This window comes from Chiloscyllium punctatum, chromosome 19 (genome assembly GCF_047496795.1).
Source record: "Chiloscyllium punctatum isolate Juve2018m chromosome 19, sChiPun1.3, whole genome shotgun sequence".
NCBI lineage: Eukaryota > Metazoa > Chordata > Chondrichthyes > Orectolobiformes > Hemiscylliidae > Chiloscyllium > Chiloscyllium punctatum.
The window spans coordinates 79865256-79890511 of NC_092757.1; the positions used below are offsets into that span (position 1 = coordinate 79865256).

The 25256-nt window shown below is 42.1% G+C and overlaps 1 protein-coding gene across 6 annotated transcripts in view; it reads right to left on the bottom strand.

The window, feature by feature from the left end:
- synrg (synergin, gamma) overlaps nucleotides 1–17753 on the bottom strand; it is a 129135-nt gene extending 111382 nt beyond the window's left edge. For all 6 annotated transcript variants that reach the window (XM_072589791.1, XM_072589789.1, XM_072589787.1 and 3 more), the window contains exons 1-2: nucleotides 17669–17753; nucleotides 8064–8104 (exon numbers count right to left, since the gene is read on the bottom strand). In XM_072589791.1, the coding sequence (XP_072445892.1) occupies nucleotides 8064–8104; nucleotides 17669–17742 (115 nt within the window). In that variant the 5' untranslated portion in view covers nucleotides 17743–17753. The remainder of the gene's footprint in view (nucleotides 1–8063; nucleotides 8105–17668) is intronic.
- Nucleotides 17754–25256: the final 7503 nt, after the last annotated feature.

Sequence of the window (25256 nt, forward strand, 5' to 3'; positions counted from 1 at the left end):
ATTGATCTCATCTGAGTTAGGCTGCATCATAAATATGGCACACCAATTTGACTAAATGATTGAATTTCTACTATTCAAGCTATCCTATCTCCTCAGTCATTAAATTAGAATAGCTGAGAAATGTACTATGTTTGATCCAGTTTGTGCTGAGCTACTGGATTGCCACTGCATCAACAGTAGGTGTATTTCTGAATTAACTGATCTCGGTTGGGGATGTAGAAAGGGTATTAGAACTGGCTTGAAAATCCATGAAGAAACCTATCCAGGACTTCTGAAACCAATCACTATCCAGCAGTACCACAGCAAAGTTCTGCAAGGGTTGGATTGAAATGGCACAGATGTCTTAATTAATAGCAGACTCTTGTCACCTCATTATTTGTGCACAAGCTTGAAGAATGGCCACACAAATGAGTTAAAAATCATACAACACCAGGTTATAGTCCAACAGGTTTAACTGGAAGCACACTAGCTTTCAGAGCACCGTTCCTTCATCAGGCGATTGTTATGAAGGAATGGCACTCCAAAAGCTAGTGGGCTTCCAATTAAACCTGTTGAACTATAGCCAGGTGTTGAGAGATTTTTGACTTTGTACATGCCAGTCCAACACCGGCATCTCCAAATCACACAAATGAGGTACTTCAGGATAATTAGACACCACTTCTTCAAAGAGATAGTATCTTAGAGAAAAGAGAATATGACAGAAAAAGGAGCTGGGGCAAAACAGAATTTAGATCATGTGTCGAAATAGGTAAAAAGAGATGTGCAACTAGCATAGCTGTGCAGACATTGTATGTTTTGAAAAAATCTCAAGCTTTGTTCTTTTTTACCAGAATAAGAATTCAACATGGATACCCTGTGCCCAAGATCCATGGTGCTGACTACATTATACTTCCATAGCATCAATGGCAACAAACACTTGAACTGATTTAAAAAAATCTTCCCACATGCCACTTCAGTGCAATTCACTTTAAATATTACTGCAATGAAATATTAGCTCAGGTGAAGAGAGCACAGAAGGGAACTAGAAGTGCACAATACGAAAAGTGGTTCTGTTGAAAGGTTACTTTTTGATTTTTTTCTGTGCTAAAAGGAAACAATTAAAATTTCATGAATCCTATGGAAAGTTGGCAGAAAGAAGGATGGAGGGTATGGATTACAACGTACACAAAATGTCTTGAAACTCATTCCCTATCCTGAGCTATCTGGGTATTCTAGTTAGCTCGAGTATCTTTGGTTGGGTGGTTTCCCAGCATTTGTGCTGCCAATTGTCTTTCAACAGTTCCAGGCAGAAAGTGCAAACATACAGATAATTGTCTTAGTGATGATGCTGCAGCCTATTCATGGGGCAATCATTACTTGACCTCAGAATAGAGCTATTCCCCACACAGAGTAAGAACCTTGAGTGAGAGAGAAAGGATGGAAAACATTTTGTTTTAAAATTCAACTGACTGAATTATAATACAACTACACAATGTAGATGTCAGGGTAAAGGATCTGGTTAATATTTAATTAATGAAACAAATCTTTTAAAAAGTATTTTTTGGTAGTCACTACAATACAGGAATGAAAGTAAAACAATTATTATTTCCAAGAAAATAATGTAGCTGCCTCAGACTTAAATTGAATATCCAGATGTATTTATTTGTCAATTCAGTTTCTTAAAAATTCCTTTATAGTGTTGAAACAATACAGTGCAAATCACCATTTGTCTGAATTACAGGCAACACTACACTGTTTGAGGCATTAGATCAGGAAGCCTTTGCAGGAACATTAATAATAAACATAAATATTTATGGGCAGTATAAACCTGGAAGTGGTTAAAACATGTTTATATCAGTCTGCTTGTTATTTGGAATTGCAAATTTCTTTCAGGAGTTGCAATGGGCATGATTTCCATAAATTGTAAAATAATTGAAGAGCAAATAATGAACTAAATGGTCCTGTATCATGGCGCTTTCGAATAAAAGCCACAATGACTATTCTGTTTAAACAGGAATACTAAACATTGGTGTGATAAAAATAGAATTTTTTGTGATTTTGAACAGAATAAATTCGTAGAAAAACAGCATCAGCTAGTCAGGTGTCACAGACCACAGAGTGGAAATTTTCTTTCTTTTGTGACTACATTAAAATGTGTACACAGCCAATGTTTGCAATGCACTGCATGTAGTCAGCCCTTGCCAACTTAAAAATCACAACACCAGGTTATAGCCCAACAGGTTTAATTGGAAGCACTAGTTTTCAGAGCACTGCTCCTTCATCAGATGGTTGTGGAGTAAACAATTGTAAGACACAGAATTTATAGCAAAAGTTTACAGTGTGATGTAACTAAAATTATACTTTGAAAAATACCTTGATTGTTCGTTAAGTCTCTCATCTGTTGGAATGTCCATGTTAGTTTCACTTCTTTCATATGTAAATCAAAACTTTTTAAAAAAAAGTTACATTCTCAGGTTAACTTTAACAATTGGTTTCTGGATTAGTGGTACTGGAAGAGCACAGCAGTTCAGGCAGCATACAAGGAGCTTTGAAATCGACATTTCGGGCAAAAGCCCTTCATCAGGAATAAAGGCAGTGAGCCTGAAGCGTGGAGACATAAGCTAGAGGAGGGTGGGGGTGGGGAGAAAGTAGCATAGAGTACAATGGGTGAGTGGGGGAGGGGATGAAGGTGATAGGTCAGGGAGGAGAGGGGGGAGTGGATAGGTGGAAAAGGAGAGAGGCAGGTAGGACAAGTCCAGACAAGTCATGGGGACAGTGCTGAGCTGGAAGTTTAGAACTAGGGTGAGGTGGGGGAAGGGGAAATGAGGAAACTGTTGAAGTCCACATTGATGCCCTGGGGTTGAAGTGTTCCGAGGCGGAAGATGAGGCGTTCTTCCTCCAGGCGTCTGGTGGTGAGGGAGCGGCGGTGAAGGAGGCCCAGGACCTCCATGTCCTCGGCAGGGTGGGAGGGGGAGTTGAAATGTTGGGCCACAGGGCGGTGTGGTTGATTGGTGCAGGTGTCCCGGAGATGTTCCCTAAAGCATTCTGCTAGGAGGCGCCCAGTCTCCCCAATGTAGAGGAGACTACATTGGGAGCAACGGATACAATAAATGATATTAGTGGATGTGCAAGTAAAACTTTGATGGATGTGGAAGGCTCCTTTAGGGCCTTGGATAGAGGTGAGGGAGGTGGTGTGGGCACAGGTTTTACAGTTCCTGCGGTGGCAGGGGAAAGTGCCAGGACGGGAGGGTGGGTTGTAGGGGGGCGTGGACCTGACCAGGTAGTCACGGAGGGAACGGTCTTTGCAGAAGGCGGAAAGGGGTGGGGAGGGAAATATATCCCTGGTGGTGGGGTCTGTTTGGAGGTGGCGGAAATGTCGGCAGATGATTTGGTTTATGCGAAGGTTGGTAGGGTGGAAGGTGAGCACCAGGGGCGTTCTGTCTTTGTTACGGTTGGAGGGGTGGGGTCTGAGGGCGGAGGTGCGGGATGTAGACGAGATGCGTTGGAGGGCATCTTTAACCACGTGGGAAGGGAAATTGCGGTCTCTAAAGAAGGAGGCCATATGGTGTGTTCTGTGGTGGAACTGGTCCTCCTGGGAGCAGATACGACAGAGGCAGAGGAATTGGGAATACGGGATGGCATTTTTGCAAGAGGTAGGGTGGGAAGAGGTGTAATCCAGGTAGCTGTAGGAGTCGGTGGGTTTGTAAAAAATGTCAGTGTCGAGTCGGTCGCCATTAATGGAGATGGAGAGGTCCAGGAAGGGGAGGGAGGTGTCAGAGATGGTCCAGGTAAATTTAAGGTCAGGGTGGAATGTGTTGGTGAAGTTGATGAATTGCTCAACCTCCTCATGGGAGCACGAGGTGGCACCAATGCAATCATCAATGTAGCGGAGAAAGAGCTGGGGAGTGGTGCCGGTGTAATTACAGAAGATTAACTGCTCTACGTAGCCAACAAAGCTCTATGCTACTTTCTCCCCACTCCCACCCTCCTCTAGCTTATCTCTCCACACTTCAGGCTCACTGCCTTTATTCCTGATGAAGGGCTTTTGCCCAAAACGTCGATTTCGAAGCTCCTTGGATGCTGCCTGAACTGCTGTGCTCTTCCAGCACCACTAATCCAGAATCTGGTTTCCAGCATCTGCAGTCATTGTTTTTACTTCATTGATTTTAACAATTGGTGTCAGCCCAGATAATATGTTGAAGGTGTTAGCCTCCTGTGTGCTGTTGTCTGTGCCATAATGTTTAGACTGATCTAATTTAAAGATAGAGTTAGAGATATGGACTTAAGTAAGGCGTTCAACAAGGTTCCCCATAGGAGACTGGTTAGCAAGGTTAGATTTCATGGAATACAGGGAGAAGTAGCCATTTGGATACAGAACTGGCTCAAAAGGTAGAAGACAGAGGGTGGTGGTGGAGGGTTGTTTTTCAGACTGGAGGTCTGTGTCCAGTGGAGTGCCACAAGGATCGGTGCTGGTCCTCTACTTTTAATCATTTACATAAATGATTTGGATGCGAGCATAAGAGGTACAGTAGTAAGTTTGCAGATGACACCAAAATTGGAGGTGTAGTGGACAGCGAAGAGGGTTACCTCAGATTACAACAGGATCTGGACCAATGGGCTGAGAAGTGGCAGATGGAGTTTAATTCAGATAAATGCGAGGTGCTGCATTTTGGGAAAGCAAATCCTAGCAGGACTTATACACTTAATGGTAAGGTCCGAGGGAGTGTTGCTGAACAAAGACACCTTGGAGTACAGGTTCATTGCTCCTTGAAAGTGGAGTCACAGGTAGATAGGATAGTGAAGGCGGCGTTTGGTATGCTTTCCTTTATTGGTCAGAGTATTGAGTACAGGAGTTGGGAGGTCGTGTTACGGCTGAACAGGACATTGGTTCGGTCACTGTTGGAATATTACATGCAATTCTGGTCTCCTTCCTATCAGAAAGAGGTTGTGAAACTTGAAAGGGTTCAGAAAAGATTTACAAGGATGTTGCCAGGGTTGGAGGATTTGAGCTATAGGGAGAGGCTGAACAGGCTGGGGCTCTTTTCCCTGGAGCGTCGGAGGCTGAGGGGTGACCTTATAGAGGTTTACAAAATTATGAGGGGCATGGATAGGATAAATAGGCAAAGTCTTTTCCCTGGGGTTAGGCAGTCCAGAACTAGAGGGCATAGGTTTAGGGTGAGAGGGGAAAAGATATAAAAGAGACCTAAGGGACAACTTTTTCACGCAGAGGGTGGTACGTGTATGGAATGAGATGCCAGAGGATGTGGTGGAGGCTGGTATAATTGCAACATTTAAGAGGCATTTGGATGGGATATGAATAGGAAGGGTTTGGAGAGATATGGGCTTGGTGCTGGCAGGTGGGACTAGAGTGGGTTGGGATATCTGGTCAGCATGGACAGATTAGACTGAAGGGTCTGTTTCCATGCTGTACATCTCTATGACTATGACTCTATTAGATCCAGTCTAAACATTATGGCACAGACAACAGCACACAGGGGGCTAACACCTTCAACATATTATCTGGGCTGACACCAATTGTTAAAGTTAACCTGAGAATGTAACTTTTAAAAAATGTTTTGTGATTTACATATGAAAGAAGTGAAAACTAACATGGTCATTCCAACAGATGAGAGACTTAACAAACAATCAAGGTATTTTTCAAAGTATAATTTCAGTTACATCACACTGTAAACTTTTGCTTTAAATTCTGTGTCTTACAATTGTGTACTCCACAACCACCTGATGGAGGTTAAACCTATTGGACTATAACCTAATGTCGTGTGATTTTTAACTCTGTACACCCAGTCCAACACCAGCATCTCCAAATCTTGCCAACTTGTTTAGTATAAATGTTCGACTCAAAAGCAATGTTCCTGCTTGCCCAAATGCAGTCTGCTATCTCCATATAAGGGCTCTTCAGCATGCCTTGCTTTATGAATTCAATTCACTGACAATTTTATATAAGCTGGATAGGAGGTTGGCAAAAGGATTAAAAACACAGATTAATGGTTAATTGTTTATAGGCCATTAGTTAAACAATGATGTCAATTAGAGATCTGAAAATGGATTGAGGTGGATCTCAGAATTTGCTTACGACAAAAATAGTGTGAGATGACTGACTGAACTTCAGAAGGATAACTATTGGTTGAGAACACAATGCAAGATGATACACTTTGAGAAGAATAATGGGATGAACAAAAAAGCAGTGAAAACAATAAAATTTTACAAGGATTAGAAAGTAGGATGGCTTAGATTTAGAGATATTTTTCTACAAATAATAACCCCGTTCAGACATATTATAAAATGAGATTCACCTGCAACAATAATTATACAGAACCATAATTTAACAAATAGCAAAAAGCAAACATTCAAGACTTGCATTCTTAGAGCAGCAAAGCAAAAAAAAATTCTAAAGCACTTCATAAATCTATGTTAAAATAAAAACTGACAAAGTTAAAGGAGGAGATATTAGATGGGAGCCAAAACTTTGGTCAAGTAAGTATTTTTAAGCAAGGTCTTAAAACGACAAATTATCGGTAAGGCTGTAATTACAATACAGTATCTAGAATCAGTTCCTAGCCTTAAAAAAAATTTTAAAGTTATGAGAAGAACAGGAAACTAATTGAATAGACACCAAGAAAGAGCAAGGAACAGAGGTGTTTCAAGCTTTATCGTGTGTATTGAGAAAACTTTTTTTCGCTGTTTAGTAAACAGTTAAGTGGAAAGCAAAACTTTAAGTACACCAAGCAAAACATTAGAAAAAGTGATTTTACAACAGCAATGCCCTACAAGCATCACCGAGAAAAGCAAAAACAAAATAGTTTTTGAAAGTGATCCAAATAATTGAAAAATAGCAATATAAAGACATTAGAAAAATGCAGGAATGGGATTTTAGAAAGTTCCATGACCCTGCACAGACATGATGAAATAAGTGGTTTCCTTCTGTGGCATACTAAAAACCTGTCCAATATGGAGAATTATAAACAAATATCGCCATTCCAATCTCATCAACACATCATCTGCTGCAGCTTCAACCTGCCCTGATCTGATTTGATAGAAGTCATCTTCATTAGGATAGTTTCAATATAAAAAGAATCCTTATAATTACAGGGTTTTTTTCTTCAGTCTATTAAGGTTTTATATGCTTCATCTTCCATATAAAGCATAAATAACTGATTTCATGAGCTTGTTGAGAAGAGTTCAAAGAATTATGGACACAGCCAACCAGTCAGCGTGAATTTCAGATTTAATTCGTCTACTGTTTTGCATCCTGGTTACCTTCACTCTCTGGCATATTATGTACTGATGGATAAATTGGAACAAGCATTTTTAGATAATTATATACTGTGGTCTAGTGCTGTGGGTTTCACTCAGGTCATGAGGTAAATATGTATTTAATAGAAAGTGATTTGCTACAATTCAAAGTTAAATCATTAGACAGAGTTACGCTAACCCAAGAGCAATTGTGAATACAACTGTAGGTATCAGCTTATGGAGGATTCAATCTGTGTATGGAGACTGTGGCCAGCTGTGAACTTGGGAGAAGTCCCAAAGTGCATCAGGCTTTCTGAATGTCCACAGCGAACTTAATATCCCAGTGTCTGTAAGTTTCAGGTTGGAGGGGATGACCTTTTGGAGGGAGAGAAGGGGGAAGTGAAGAAAGAGAAACAAGAATGACATCAAAAGGAGGTCTGACTTTTAAACTATTTTTAAAAGTGAGAGGAGAAGGATTAAGATGGCTTCATTCACTCATTACAGAAAGTACAACCAACAGCAGATGTGCATATACTTTTAAATCTACTGGGTAAATGACAGTTCAGATATAGAGACGCACAGGTGTCATCGTCATTAGAACATTTACAAGCACTTAATTTTTTTAACATTGCATATTTTGTACGCTAAATTCAACACAGCACATTTGGAACTTACAATGATATGTTCAAAGAAACTCATGCAAAATTAGGCCATGGCAACACATGATTAAAGATTAATGTTATTACATTGCATGTAATGAATCACAAATGGTGCAAGAACACAAATGAATCAAGATATGCATGGTAGAACTGCAATATTGCCATACATACCTTGGGGAGGAACTAATCCCCCTGATACTGGGAACATGAAGCTGTAACCAAAGTAGAAGAAAATAAAATTAGCAAAACAGATTTTCACTGGCAAGAGCTTAAACTGATGTCCCTGCAACCTATATTCCAATGAGAGAAAAATCTTTATTACCAGGATTGAAATAGTGTCCTTATCTAGTTTTAAAATGATACTAGGTGTTTGAGAGAGAGAATAGTAATAAAAGATATGGGCAGGAGAGTGGAATCACAATCAGAGGAAGGACAGAAATGGCAGAATAGATACGATGGCCAGACTGGGCTGTTGCTACGTTGCAACATGCAATGATTCTATACAAAGTTACCAACTCTGTGGAAAGGGCTACGAAGGCTCCTCATTTGGGATGGTGATTGTTGTATTCCTTTTTTGAAAATGGAGTCTGGAACCTCGTCTACTTATCTTTCAGTGCCCATAGAAATTTCTAATTTCATCCCCTCCTGTATTATGTTAATACCAACGAATAAATGACAGAAAATCAGAAAAGTACGAATCATTTTCTTAACAAGTTACTTGTTATATTGATGTTCCAGATACCAGAATTTGATATCATGGAAAACTCAATCCTTTTGCTCCTTTTTAGGCAGCAGTAAGGATAATGCCCACCATAAAAGTTCACACCTTCCATGTATGGTGCTCCGTAGTAGTCTATTTTACAAAGTAATGTACTTAAATGTCTTGAACATCTGTGCAGCACCGGGATCTGTACTAAAGCTTTACTTTGAAATCACTGAAGCTTTATCTTACACTTCAATGTTTTACGGTCAAGGAAAAAACTTTCTAGGGTATCACCACATTATAAATCCTGATCTCAACCAGATCATTAGAAAAGTTTCACTAGTACCTCAAGAAAAGACCACAGGACGAAGGACCTGCACATTTTTCACTACTAACTGTAACATGTATGAATTAATCATAGCATAACACTGGCTGTGAACTGCGAGCCGGCCATCACTTGCTTAGCAATTTATTATTTGTGAGGCTATGGAGGAGAGAAAGATACTTCAGTGATTCATTCATTCATGTTCATATCCATATCCACATCTGGGTACATGGAGCAAATGCTCCCACCATCCCAAGAGTTTGCCATGTCTTCAGAAGGATTGAATTACTTCAGGACTGAAGGATTTAAATGTCTCATAAATAACAACATTTATTACTTTGTACGACCCAAACACACATTTCTGACAGAAGATTCTTAATACTACTGCATTAGGAGAGCATGTTTAGAACAAGAAAACTATTGAGTTCACTCATATCAGTAATGGATAGTTTCAAGGACCAAACCTGCAGAATGATAGCATTGGCTCTGGGAAGACAATATTAGTGGCAAACACAATGAAGCAGGTTTTTCCACTTAAGCCTATAAGCTATTCTGCAGTAGAATACATTGTGACTCATACTTGAGAATCCATCAGGACACCCTAGACTTACATTTTTAAGGATAATCAACCATTGAATTTAATACCGAAAGTGGTACGTAAGCTACAAAAATGCACCAACAAGGTTAGTCATGCAATGTGACTCATAACGGCTTGAAAGAGAGTAGGTGCATTAGTGCCGGCTCAGTAGGAGCATTTTCAATTCTAAATCAAAAAGCGTTGGGTTCAAGCCCTACTCCAATGATTTAAGATCCTCATTTTGACTTACATACTGTACCAACTAGAGTGTTGCATTGTCAGAGGTGTAATCTTTCAGATAAAATATGAAATGGTCCTTCTGCCTTCACAGATCAATAAGCAAAAAAAATCCCATGCCACCATTGAAGGAAATATGATAAATTATCTCCATTTCCAATGCCATAACTATCCCTGGGCTAACATCATCATTTAGTATTTTAGTCACAAGGTAAAATTACCTTGTTGTCATGAGCGAGAGACCTTGCTGTTTGCGGTCTACAGTGTTTTCTCTAATACTCTTTCGAAGTAATGCATTGACTATGAACCATTTTAAATTTGTGAAAGACTTACTTCTAAAACTAATGGCTGATTATTTCCATGTTTCTTACTTTTAAGTCACAAAGATCTGTCACATAAACCCATCCCAACCCCACTAATCACTGTATTTGACACCAATATTAATCAAATGCATTGAAAACATGGTGACAAAAAGTTAGCAGCAGATTCCTACTTGAACACTTTATTCTTTCCATTCAACAGTTTCCGCTAAACCTCACTTCTGGTGGTTCTGGTATTAAATGTTTTCATAAAGTGCACCAAAAAGTGCTCAATTTCAGTTAGATACTAGTCTCCAACCAACACCATTTAGGACTAACCTGTCTAGATACATCACCATTTGTAATAATAACCTGAGATAAAGGAGCAGGACTAACGCAAGCACAAACCTCATTGCCCCATGCACTAAAAAAAGGACAGTGAATTCCCACATCCTAACAGGAAGCAGTCCTAACTGGAAAAGAGAGAGATCAGCATCTAAAAGACCGGAGGGAAAAATTACAAGATCACTATGCAGCTAGGCCATACAACACGGTCTTAATGATGGTACTGTCTCTTCAAGGGACACATTTTGGGGCGGCTCAGTGGTTAGCACTGTGGCCTCACAGCACCAGGGACATGGGTTTGATTCTGGCCTCAGGCCACTGTCTGTGTGGAGTTTGCACGCTTAACCCCTTGTATGTGTAGGCTTCCTCTGGGTGCTCTGGTTTCCTCCCATAATCCAAGATGTGCAGGTTAGGTGAATTGGCCATGCTAAATTGCCCATAGTGTTCAGGGATGTGTAGGTTAGAGGTAAATGTAGAGAAATGGGGAATGGGTTTGGGTGGGATACTCTTCGGAGGGCCTGTTTCCATGGTGTAGGGATTCTATGAAATGCATTGGGACATGTCTGAAGTCAACACCACACAGACAGAAATGCTCAGAGTGACAATCTCTTTCTTTGGTTCACCAGAAATACTCAGAACAGCTGGCATTTTATCAACTATCAAATCCAGAAGTCACAATATAATTTAGCTATCAGCCTAGACTCATAGAAGACATGAAATATTACCTCCATCATTGAATGCAAAAATAAAATTACAACTGTAGGGTATCTCTTGGCTTAAAGAACGCTTCTCAAGCATTGAAAAATTGCAGAGGATGGTTCCACAAATTGTCAAACAAAGCTTTAAATTGAGAGAATTGTTACAAAAAAAACTCACTCATACAAATATTGCTGCTGCTGGTATTCTAAACTAAATACTGAAAGTGTTGGAAAAACTCAACAGGTAGGTGGCATCTGTGGGGAAAGTAACAAAATGAACATCTTATTTATGAAGGATCACCCCGACTTGAAACGTTAACTCAGTTTCTCTCCACAGATGCTGCCTGATGTGAGTTTATCCAGATATTTTTGATTTTATATACAATACCTGTCTTGAATGTATTTTTTCTTACCAGCGGAGCAGTTTTATTGAGTAATTTCAATATTCACCCCATTATTATATCCATCCAAGCAGCTCCTATGGTCATTTTGTCACATTGCCACCTTGTATCATGTTAACAATTTTTAAAAGTATTTGTTTTGGGGCAGGTAACGTTGGTGAGACACTAATCAGCTGTGTTAAAATCATGAATTCAAGTTGCTCCTTAAGTACCATAACACTAAGTTTTAGAGCCTCGTTTATTTTGTTGCCCATTAAGTACTAACACCAAAGACCAAAATTAGACAAAAAGAATTGGAATAGAAATGGGCTCAATTCTCAATGATAGTAAAGGCAGTTCAAAACATACCAAAAATGAAATAGTACTCAAATCAGAAATTAAGGTTATATGTATAAAATAAAACAAATAGCAATTGCTTTTGGTTACATTTTATTTAAGACATTAGCATGGCTCTGCATTAAATTTGAACAAATGATTAAACATCATAAATATCATTGGTTTACCAGATGAGAGAGATGAGATTGGATATGGGCTAAGAGATTACATGAGACAGATGGAACGCAGTGGGCTAGAGTTTAAGGATGCATTGCTACACTTAGGATAATAACCACAAATGCTTTACAGGTCTTTGCTTATTCTTATTTACATCATAATTAAGTAGTAATCCTTATTCACAAACTTACACAGACCAAGTCAGATATACATAATTTACAATTGGAAACCCACTCAAATTGCAGCTGTTTTACAATGCAACATTTATCACTCCATATTTCTTTACAAATATCAAAAGATGAATAATAACAAAACCTAGACTGCTCTAAAAATCTGGTCAATTTTCCTTGCTTGGCTCTAATTTTAAAGGATGGTCGATATGAGATATTTTTAACATGGATCATAGCATTTCAACAATATTGTCAGTTCTGCCCTACATCCATGCATTGCTTTGTTCATTGTCTGAAAAGATCAACATCATAAAAAGGACTTCCAGTATTGTTTAAACTGGGGCATTGTGTAAATTAGGAAGAGGAATGATGTCCTGACTATTATGCAAGTTCCCAGTCTCAGCACTTTCGTTTAGGAAATCTCACCAGTAGGAAGGAGAAATGTATTTCAAATATGAACAGTTGTCCAATAAAAAAAAAATTGCTTTCATGTTTTCTAACAAACTGATTGAACAAGCTGAAATCTAAATATTACTATTTTAAACACAAAATGCCATATATACACCTTCACTTAATAGGCCAGTGCTCAATTTGGCTTGTGGAACAATATAAGAAGGACAACTGTAATATCATGTACAGATCAGTAATCTATAAATTAAGATCATGATGCTTTGAGGGATGCACTAAAAGACTTGGGATTATACAATCATACAGTCACAAAGATTTACAGAACAGAAACAAACCTTTCAGGCTATCTTGTCCACACCAACCAGATATCCTAAACTGATCTAGTCCTAGCTGTCAGCATTTGGCCCATATCCCTCGAAACCCTTCCTATTCACATACCGATTCAGATGACTTTTCAATGTTGCAATCGTACCCTCCTCCAACACCACCTCTTTCCATCCACATACTACCCTCCGCGTGAAAGAGATGTTCCTCAGGTCCCTTTTAAATATTTCTCCTCTCACCTTGAACCCATGCCCTCAGATTTTGGATCCCCCCCACACACCATTTCCTCCCCCTCCCCCGACCTGGGAAAAAGGTCTTGGCTATTCACCCTATCCATGCTCATGTTTTTATAAACCTCTGTAAGATCACCCCTCAGCCTCTGATGCTCCAGAGAAAAAAGCCCCAGTCTACTCAGCCTCTTTCCATAGCTCAAACCCTTCAATCCTGCAACATCCTTGTAAATCTTTTCTGTAACCCATGCAAATTTAACACCTTTCCTACAGCAGGGAGACCGTAATTAAACATAGTATTCTAAAAGTGGCCTCACCAACATACAGCCACAATACGACATCTGAACACCTATACTCAATGCACTGACCAATGAAGGCAAGCATGCCAAATGTCATCTTCACCATCCTGTCTACCTACAACTCCACTTTCAAGGAACTATGCACCTCCACTCATTGATTGGCAACACTCCTCAGTCCCAGGAGCATCTCTGGTCCATATTCTCCAATCAGCCCACCTCCCAGTTGCCAGCCATTTCAACCCCACCCCTCTAATTCCCCCAATGAATTGCCCTTCCTGGACATCCTCCACCATCAACATTAGGCCACGTGCAAACTGGAGGACAAACACCTCATCTTCCACCTCGGGAGCTTACAACCTTACGGCCTCAACATAGAATTGAACAGCTTCCAAATCTTCCCACCCCTCACCTTAACTCAGGTCCAGCCCTCCCTCTCCACCCCACCCCCTTGACAACCTAACCTGTCTATCTTCCTTGCTACTTATTCCACTGGCCAATCTCATTCACCTCTTACCTGCATCCACCTATTGCCGTCTCACCTATCTTTCTCCTAGCTCCACCCCCTCCTTCCAGTTATTTCTCAGTCCCCTTCCCTAGTCCTGCTGAAGGATCCTGTCCGAAGTATCAACTCTCCTGCTCTTTTCATGCTGCATGACTTGCTGTGCTTTTCCAGCTCCACATTTTATCAAAACGCTCCAGAGAATTACCATTAACTGTACAAGTCTTGCCTTGGTTTGCTTTACCAAAAGGAAACACATCACATTTATTTAAATTAAATTCCATCTGCCACACATCAGCCCATTCGTCCATCTGATCAAGGTCCCATTATACTCTGAGGTAGCCACCTTCTTCACTGTCCACCATCACCAACAATATTGGTCCCATCTGCAAACTTCCTAACCATATCTCCTATATTCACATCCAAACCATTTATATAAATGACGAAAAGCAGTGGACCTAGCACCAATCATTGAAGCACACTACTGGTCACAGGTCACTAGGCAGAAAAGCAATCCTCTACCACCATCACCTGTCTTCTACCTTTAAGCCTAACCTTGCTAACCAGTCTACCTTGCTGGACTTTGTTGAACACCTTGCTGATGTCCATATAGAGAACATCTACCACTATCTTCAATCTTTATTTGTCACTTCTTCAAAAAAAGTCAATCAAGTTAGAAGACACTATTTAATACACAAAGCCATGTTGACTAGCCCTAAACAGTCCTTGCCTTTCCAAATGCATGTAAAGTCTTTCCCTCAGAATTTCTTCCAACAACTTACCCACAGATGTCAGGCTCACCAGTCTATAGTTCCCTGGCTTTTCCTTGCCACCTTTCTTAAATAATAACACCACATTAGCCGCCCTGCAATCTTCTGGGACCTCACCCGTGGCTGTCGATGATATAAATATTTCAGCAAGGTGGCCCAGCAATCGCTTCCCTAGCTTTCCACAGTTATGGGAAATACCTACCAGGTCCTGGGGATTTATCAACCTTTACTCAGTTCAAGATGTTCAGCACCTCCTCTTTTGTAACATGGACACTTTTCATGATATCACTATTGATTTCTCCAAGTTCCCTGGTTTCCATGTCCTTCTCCACAGTAAATAGTGAAGTGAAATATTCATTTTGTATCTCACTCATATCCTGTGGTTCCACACAGATGGCCTTCTTGATCTTTAAAGGGTCACCTTTTTTTCCCTTATGAATTTGCTGAATCATTGGATTCTCCTTAACCCTATTTGCCAAATCTATCTCATGACTCCCATTTTCCCTCCTGATTTCCCACTTAAATATACTACTACTGCCTTAATACTTCTGGAGAGATTCGCTCAATCCTAGATATTTATACGTCCTCCTTTTCCTTGAACAGAGCCTAAATTTTCCTAGTCATCCAACATCCACTACACTTGGCAGTCTTGCCCGTCGCTCTAACAGGAACACTCTGAACTCTCATTATCTCAATTTTGAAAGCCTCCCACTTCCCAACTGTCCCTTTACCTAAACACAGGCTCCCCCAGTCAACTTTTGCAAGTGCCTGCCTAATATTGTCAAAAAATTGGCCTTACTCCAATTTAAAACTTTAACTTTTAGATCAGGTTTATCCTTTTCCATTACTATTTGAAAACTAATAGAATTGTGATCAATGAGCCCAAAGTGCTCCCCCATGACACCTCAGTCACTTGCCCTGCCTTATTTCCCAAGAGAAGGTCAGGTCTTGCTCCTTCTGTAGTAGGTACATCAAAATAATTAAATAATAAAATGTTCTTGCAGCACTTAAATTCTTCTCCATCCAAACCCGTAACAGTATGGCACTATGTTTGCAAAGTTAAAATCCCCTACCATTACAATCCTACTTATAGATATGAGATTTCCTTACATGTTTGCTTCTCGATTTCCCACTGACTATTAGGGGCCTACAGGACAACACCAAATAAATAATCATCCCTTTCTTATTTCTCAGTTCCACCTATAAAACTTCACTGGATGTTCTCCCAGGAATATCCTTCCCAAGCACAAATGTAATGTTCTCCTTAACCAAAAACACTACTCCCCCTGTGCTCTTGCCACCCCCTTTCTATCATTCCTATAGCACCGATACCCAGAAAATTAAGCTGCCAGTCCTGTCCCTTAAATAATAGTCACATTTAACAAGAATTCTTAAAATATTAAATATATTGAGTAAGTGACAGAATGTTTAGCAAGTCTTTCAATCAAATATTCATCAAATTTCATTGTGTTGTGAAGTTAAGCTAGCAAAATTCATCCACTTGATTCACAAGTATAACACAGTACATATGGAATCATCATATATCTGTATAGAGGGGAAGGAAAGAACAAAATCAAGTATTTAATCATGGTCAACTTTGGAATCTACTGCAGTTACTCAGCAGTCCCTTTTTTTTTCTGGAACTAATGGTAAGTGGGTAATCATTCAAAGCCATAATTACTGTGCTAAACAGTTTGGCACCATTGCATCAATCCAAAATGGTCAGCAATATAAAACAGCCTTCAATGTATCTCAACTTACAAATTCTTGCCCTGTTAATTTTTTTTAATATTTACTGACACAACAAAATGTAATACATGGCAGAGACCAAAAAGCCAGCAAAATTAACTTTTTTCTATTCCAGGTGTGCCCAAAATTAAAAATAAGATACACCTAGGTGGCTCAGTGGTTAGCACTGCTGCCTCACACCTCCAGGGACCCAGGTTCGATCCCTGCCTTGGGTAACTGACTGTGTGGAGTTTGCACATTCTCCCAGTGTCTGCATGGGTTTCCTCCCACAATCCAAAGATGTGCAGGTTAGGTGAATTGGTCCTGCTAAATTGCCCATAGTCAGGGGTGAATACGGGGAATGGGTCTGGGTGGGCTATTCTTCAGAGGGTCGGTTTGGACTTGTTGGGCTGAAGGGCCTGTTTCCATACTGTAGGGAACCTAATCTTAAAAAAATCTGCTGAGAACAAGTAGCATAGCTTTTTCTCTATATATATACACACACTCTCTGGGGAGTGAAACAACATCAAAACTGGATTACCCCCGAGTCTTTTTTTACTGGCAAGCTGCAAACATCACTGCAGCTACATTAAGGGAGTTTATTAATTCTTTTATTGCCCAACGACACGACAAAATTACAATTCCCTTTTTTCCTAAAGATCAAATTCGATCAAGAAACATCCACCTAAATTCGTTGCGCCGGATGAAAAGTGATAGGGTGAGATGAAAGATAGATGAAGCACAATCTCCTTCTGGAACATCAATTATTCAGTGTGCAGCTCCCCGTTCAATTCAGATAGCAGAACTCCACAGCTTCAAAATAAGGGGAAAGGGTGTACTTCCATTCAGCCCCAATCCACCCATTTTTAAAAAAAAAATAAAAGAAACCTCTCAACACAACAACATTAAAGTGGATGGGAAGGGATGAGAGAGAGAAGAAAGTTTGAAATGTAAGAAAAAACAATTCTTGCGGAGATCGGATTTAACTCGTTTATAAAAGGAAACAGTCGACTCGAAGGAAAAAGGAAATTTAAAAGATCAGGCAAACAAAGGTAAGAGTCTCCCGGCGGTATCTCGGCCATCAGAGGGTAAATATCAAAGAGAGAGAGTGTGTCTTGGTCACTGACCCAGACTAACCCCATTTCCCCAGCATCATCTTAAAGACAGAGAGGCGGCCGCCCACACAACGGTAAACCATCACCCGATCTAATGTATCACTCACAATCTGACACCAATACAGAAAAGAGAAAACTCCACGTTTCGGCGCTTACCCGCTGCCAGTGCCGCTGTTACTGTTACTGTTACTGTTACTGCTGCCACCGCCACCGCCTGGTCGCAGCGCCATCTTGATCCGGCTCCTTGTCAACCAGCAACTACTTCCGGGTCTCCTCCCCCAAAGGTCAACGCCCCGTCACCTGTCACCCAGATGTATCAACTTGACTGAGTCAGTCTCATTGCAACATGTCCCCAGCACTTCCAACATATCTGTATGCATTATGTCTCATGTTGAAACGTCAATCCTGTTTCTTCCCTCTACAAATGCTGCCAGATCTACTGAGTGTCTCCAGCAACTTATGCTTAAGATTTCGCAGTTCTTTGTTATTATTTCTTATTCGTGAAGGGGAGGGGGCGGGAATCTCCCTTCTTCCTTTCCTCCCCTTCTGCTTCACTATTTTCTCTCAATCAGCCTGAATAATGCACGTTTAAATTCTGGAACATTCTAATCAAAGAGACTGCCACTATGCTTACTGAAGCAAAATATAATTTTTGCAACTGGTGCCCCAACATGGTCTAGACTGGACAGGCAAATTAAAAATATGATGACAATGCCAGAAAATTAAAATTGAGGAAGACTTGATAGAGTGGTATATTTGTTAAGAATCTGGTCCAGGGCTTGGAAGGATAGACAGAGGCTACAGCATTGATAAACTTGCAAGATGCAGTTGTAGACAGATCATTTGGAAAGCATGAGCCATGTGGTATACATTGTCCAGATCTCTCCATGCACTTCACACTTATACAAGGTGGACTTTTCTTTATTTATTAATTGGATGAGGGCATTGCTGGCTAGGCCAACATTTATTGCCCAATCGTTATTGCCATTGAACTTAGTGGCTAGCTAAATCTTTTCAGAAGGTAGTTAGGAGTCAAATATATTGATGTGGGTTGGAGTGCATGTAGATCAGAACGGGTAATGATGGCAGATTTCTTTTCCTAAAGAACATTAGTGAAGCAGGTGGGTTTGTATGACAACAGTGATTTCTATCACAATCAGGCTAACTTAATTACAATCTTTTTACTGAATTTAAATTTCACCATCTGCTATGTTTGGATTCAAACACATAAGATCGTCAGATATAGAAGCAGAATTAGGCCAATTAGCCCAATGAGTCTACTCTGCCATTCTACCATGTCTGATATGTTTCTCAATCCCACACACACACAATGACTTGGCCTCCACAGCCTTCTGCGGTAATGAGTTTCACAGATTCACCATTCTCTAGCTGAAGAAACGTTTCTTCATCTCAGTTCAAAAGGGTCATTCCTTCACTCTAGGCTGTGTTCTTGAGTCCTAGTCTCTTCTACTAGAGCAAACATCACCACACTCACTCTATCCAAGTCTGTATTCTGTAAGTTTCAATCAGATCCCACCAATCCTTTTAAAGTCCATCGACCACAAAGCCAGATTCCTCAACTGCTCCTTATTTGACAAGCCCTTAATCCCTGGGATCATTCTTGTAAACCTCCTCTGGACCCCCTCCAAGGTCACTACATTTTTTCTTAAGTATGGGGCCCAAAACTGTTCCTGATGCGGTGTGATCAGAGCCTTATACAGCCTCAGCAGTACATCCCTACTCTTACATTCTAGGAGAAAGTGAGGACTGCAGATACAGAGACCAGAGTTGAAAAATCTGGTGCTGGAAAAACACAGCAGGACTGGCAGCATCCGAGGAGCAGGAAAATCGATGTTTCGGGCATAAGCCCTTCTTCAGGAATGAGGCTGGTGTGCAAAGCGGGCTGAGATAAAATGTAGGGGGAGGGAATTTGGAGGGGGGCGCTGGGAATACGATAGGTGGAAGGAGGTGAGGGTGAGGGTGATAGGCTGAAGAGGGGGTGGGGGTGGAGAGGTCGTGAGGAAGATTGCAGGTCAAGAGGGTGGTGCTGAATCCGGGGGTTGGGACTGAGATAAGGTGGGTGGAGGGGAAATGAGGAAGCTGAAGAAATCTACATTCATCCCTTGTGGTTGGAGGGTTCCTAGGCGGAAGATGAGGCGCTCTTCCTCCAGGCGTCATGTGGTCAGGGTCTGGCATTGGAGGAGGCCAAGCACCTGCATAACCTCATCACCTCAGGAGATCTCCCATCCACCGCCTCCAACTCATAGTCCCACAACCCCGCACTGCCCGTTTCTACCTCCTGCCCAAAGTCCACAAACCCGACTGCCCCGGCCGACCAATTGTCTCAGCCTGCTCCTGCCCCACCGAACTCATCTCTGCATACCTTGACACTGTCCTGTCCCCCTTCATCCAAGAACTCCCCACCTTCATTCGGGACACCACCCACGCCCTCCACCTCCTCCATGATTTTCACTTCCCCGGCCCCCAACGCCTTATCTTCACGGTGGACATCCAATCCCTATACACATCCATCCCCCATCACGAAAGCCTCCAAGCCTTCCACTTCTTCCTCTCCCACCGACCCAACCAGTACCCTTCCACTGACACCCTCCTTCGACTGACTGAACTGGTCCTCACTCTTAACAACTTCTCCTTCCAATTTTCCCACTTCCTCCAAACCAAAGGAGTGGCCATGGGCACCTGCATGCCTCTTCGTCGGATATGTGAAACAGTCAATCTTCCGCAGCTACACTGGCACTACCCCCCACCTTTTCCTCCGCTACATCGATGATTGTATCGGCGCTACCTCGTGCTCCCATGAGGAGGTTGAACAGTTCATCCACTTTACTAACAGCTTCCACCCTGACCTCAAATTTACCTGGACTGTCTAAGACTCCTCCCTCCCCTTCCTAGACCTCTCCATTTCTATCTCGGGCGACCGACTCAACACAGACATTTACTACAAACCGACAGACTCCCACAGCTACCTAGATTACACCTCCTCCCACCCTGCCCCCTGTAAAAATACCGTTCCATATTCCCAATTCCTTCACCTCTGCCGCATCTGCTCCCAGGAGGACCAATTCCACCACCGAACAACACAAATGGTCTCCTTCTTCAAAGACCGCAATTTCCCCTCCGACGTGGTCGACAATGCTCTCCACCACATCTCCTCCACTTCCCGCTCCTCCGCCCTTGAACCTCACCCCTCCAATCGCCACCAGGACAGAACCCCACTGGTCCTCACCTTCCACCCCACCAACCTCCGGATACATCGTATCATCCTCCGTCATTTCTGCCACCTCCAAACAGACCCCACCACCAGGGATATATTTCCCTCCCCACCCCTATCAGCGTTCTGGAGAGACCACTCCCTCCACGACTCCCTCGTCAGGTTCACATACCCCCACCAACCCAACCTCCACTCCTGGCACCTTCCCCTGCAACCGCAAGAAGTGCAAAACTTGCGCCAACTCCTCCCCCCTCACCTCCCTCTAAGGCCCCAATGGATCCTTCCATATCCATCGCAAATTCACCTGCACCTCCACACACATTATTTACTGTATCCGCTGCATCCGATGTGGTCTCTGCTACATTGGGGAGACAGGCCGCCTACTTGCGAACGTTTCAGGGAACACATCTGGGACACCCGGACCAACCAACCCAACTGTCCCGTAGCTGAACTCTTTAACTTCCACTCCCATTCCGCCAAGGACATGCAGGCCCTTGGCCTCCTCCATCGCCAGACCCTGACCACATGACGTCTGGAGGAAGAGCACCTCATCTTCCGCCTAGGAATCCTTTAACCACACGGGATGAATGTAGATTTCTCCAGCTTCCTCAGTTCCCCTCCCCCCACCTTATCTCAGTCCCAACCCCCGGATTAAGCACCGCCCTCTTAACCTGCAATCTTCTTCCCGACCTCTCCGCCCCCACCCCCTCTCCGGCCTATCACCCTCACCCTCACCTCCTTCCACCTATTGTATTCCCAGTGCCCTCCCCCAAATTCCCTCCCTCCTACCTTTTATCTCAGCCCGCTTTGCACACCAGCCTCATTCCTGAAAAAGGGCTTATGCCCAAAATGTCGATTCTCCTGCTCCTCGAATGCTGCCTGTCCTGCTGTGTTTTTCCAGCACCACATTACTCTTACATTCTAGCCTTGTCTGCATTCCAAGTGCATCAGAATCTGGATTACTGGATTATTAGACCAGTAACATTACCACAAAACCACTACCTCCTCACTCCAAATTGTCTCTTGTGAAGGAGTGTTTTAACAATTGTCCTGACCAGGTTGGAAGAACTCTGGACAGCTTAAGGAGCAGGCCACAGTGTGACACTGGCAGCTGTGAGGTCTAGTAGCAGTGTGTCCATCTTCAGGGTCTTTTGAAACAATTTTTGCTGCAGCTAGTGAGTGTCAGAAGATGAGCACATGTGCTGTGCCACTATAGAAACCAGCTTGGTTGACATCAAGGATGGTCTGTTCTTCTGGAGATATGCATCGGGCGACAAATAACTCAATGATCTTAAGGCGTGCAGGAAAGTAGTGAAAGCAGTTAATAGCTGAGACCTTTTCTATACTTTGGAAACATTTTTTGATTACTACACTTTTCGAGTGAGTTTGATCCGATGATCCTTGTGTAGAACTGAGTAAATCAAGCATTAGCACAGTACACACGAAGTTTAAAAAATTTAGGTACAAGGTTGCCACATCTTACTGTTTTTCTTACGCCACTTCTGTGATCTTGAAGGGATCAGGACAGCCATGCTCTATGTGGTCTACTTCCAAATAAACCTATTGGACTATAATCTGGTGCTGTGTGATTTTTAACTCTGTATGTTGCTGGCATTATTTTTTTCAGTTCATTGCGGATTAGTGTCTTGTTTAGTTTCCAACAAATTCCTTGCTACATGGAATTGTTGTCCAGCAACATGGTTCAGGGTGACTGATGAGCAAGTTGGTGCAGGTAATTATTTGGTTTCTCCGAGATGTCCAATCAGGTTCCAGCGCTTCAAACTGCACTGAATAAAACTGAGCCCTCCTACCATTTCCTCCTCTCTGGTGTAACGTGCAGCATCAAGAGACTCTGTCTTGGCCTTTCGTATCAGGATCACCAGGTGAATTACATTCCTTTAGGGACACTGCATTCTCTGTATCAAGACATTGAATAAAGATGGCTGATGCAAGCAGCTTTGTGAATAACATCACTAAAGTGCTCATATAATTCTTCCGTAGGTATGTTATGCATCGGAATAAATGTTACAATGATATGATAAATGATAAAAATATCATAGAATCCCTATAGTGCAGAAAGAGGCCATTCAACCCATTGAGTCTGTACTGATCCTTGGAAGAGCATCCCATCCAGACCCAGCCCTCTCAACACTATCCCTGTAATCCCACATTTACTATGGGCTACTGCACCTAGCCTAGACATCACTGGATACTACAGGGCAATTTAACATGGCTAAACTACTTAACCTGCAGATCTTTGCATTGTGGGAGGAAACCAAAGTAGAACCATGCAGACACAGGGAAAATGTGTAAACTCCAAAAGGACAGTCATCCGAGGCTGGGATCAAACCCAGATCCTAGGTGCTTTGAGGCAGAAGTGCTACCCACTGTATCACCGTGCTGCCCAAGGTCCCACTGTATCATCGTGCTGCCCAAGGTCCCACTGTATATTCACCAATCTGCTTTTCAGAAGTTCCATCAAATCCTCCTTGCAATGGTAGAGGAGTGAAAGGTAGAGACTAATGTGCTGACTAGGTGGGGGATTGCCCAGGACTGGACACTGTGCTGGTGAGGAAAACCATCAAATGAACAGAGCCAGCACCCGATCAGGTGAATACTTCCCACTCCATCTGGCTGAATGGAACATTCCCTGTTGCTTGAGTCTGTGTATCAGGCTGAGGTATTCTCTAGGAGCTGTTCACCATCACTATCTGGTACTAAGTGATCCTGAACACTGCAATAGTTGTTGATATCTCCCACTCAGCTGGGTGGGTGAGGCAGTATTAGCAGAACTTGCTGTTCCCAGCTGGCACTTGGAACTGTTTGCACTTGGAGATGTACTTGGACATTTTTGCAGGATGAAAACTGCCAACCTGAATTGTATGTCAGCACTTGGGTGATGTCAAGACAGCTCCATTGGCAAAATGGAATAGCGTTTAGAAGGATGAAAGGTAGATCTGTTTGAATACTGAGAGGCCTGATAGAATGAAGATGGAGAAGATGTTTCCACTGGTAGGAGAGAGTAGGACCTGAAGGCACGGTCTCAGAGTGAGAGGACAACTCTTCATAACAGAGATAAGAAAGCATTTCTCCAGCCAGAGGGTAGTTACACTGCAGAACTCATTGCTGCAGAGCGTTGCGGAGCCCAAGTTGTGGGCGGCACGGTGGTTAGCACTGTTGCTTCACAGCGCCAGAGACCCGGGTTCAATTCCCGCCTCAGGCGACTGTGTGGAGTTTGCATGTTCTCCCCGTGTCTGTGTGGGTTTCCTCCCACAGTGCAAAAATGTGCAGGTCAGGTGAATTGGCTATGCTAAATTGCCCGTAGTGTTAGGTATGGGGTAAATGTATGGGTGGGTTGCGCTTCGGCGGGTCGGTGTGGACTTGTTGGGCCGAAGGGCCTGTTTCCACACTGTAATGTAATGTAATCTAAAAGTCATTGAGTGTGTTTTAAGACAGGAATAGATTGGTTCTTGATTGGTAAAAGGATCAAGGTTTACAGGGAGAAGGCAGGAGAATGGGTTTGAGAAACCTTTCAGGCATAACCGAATGGTGGAATGGACTCAATAGCCTAATTGTGCTGTTATGTCTTATGGTCTTATGGCACAGCTGTATTTAGCATAAGGGGAGTAGCAATGTAGGTCAAAGTCTTTGTTATAATAACAAACTGCTTCCTCAGTTCCAATATGGGTCAGTTCTAGGTAAATGATGTCAATGAGTCAGGAGTGGGGAGGGATGACATCTAATGAAACTTGGTAGCTAACGAACCTTCAATATTAAGTTGTAAAATTCAGAGAGCATGTCCTGTGAGCATAAAACCACAGAGTTGTTCACCAGAGAATAGTCTTTCTCAAGTGTTTGGGTTTCCACAAGAGGGCTGTTTCAGAGCCCTTTAGTTTTATCTTGGATTTATGTCTGCTGGTGGGATCATTTGCTTCCATGGGGTGGCTGAGTACAGATGGTGAGGGGAGTGAGAATGAGGCATGTTACATGCATTAATACTTTTATGCCTTTATCGATACTCCATTGCTAGTGTAGCTTTCATTAATACTATACATCTCAAAGTGCTTAAGCCAATCAAATACTTTTGAAACCGAAACATTGACTTCTCCACCTCCTGATGCTGCCTGGCTTGCTGTGTTCTTCTAGCATCTTGCCTGTCTACGTAGGAAATGTAGAGGCCACTTTGTGCACAGCAAGATCTCACCAACAGTAATGTGATGATAACCAACTAATTTGGGAGAGTGGGGTCAAACATAGCCAGAATGGAAATATCAATGATAACTCAATGTTTTTCTTCTTAGATTGGATCTGTAATGCCCACATAATATTTGAATTCTATGGGAAAATGAAGATGACCAATCACAAATGATGAATAAATTGCAGAAAGATTTACTGTTGATTTGATTTATTATTGTCATATGTACCAAGATACAGTGAAAAGTATTGTTTTGTGTGCCAACCAGATAAATCATACCTTCTAGAAGTACAACAGGGTAATAAAACACAATGCAG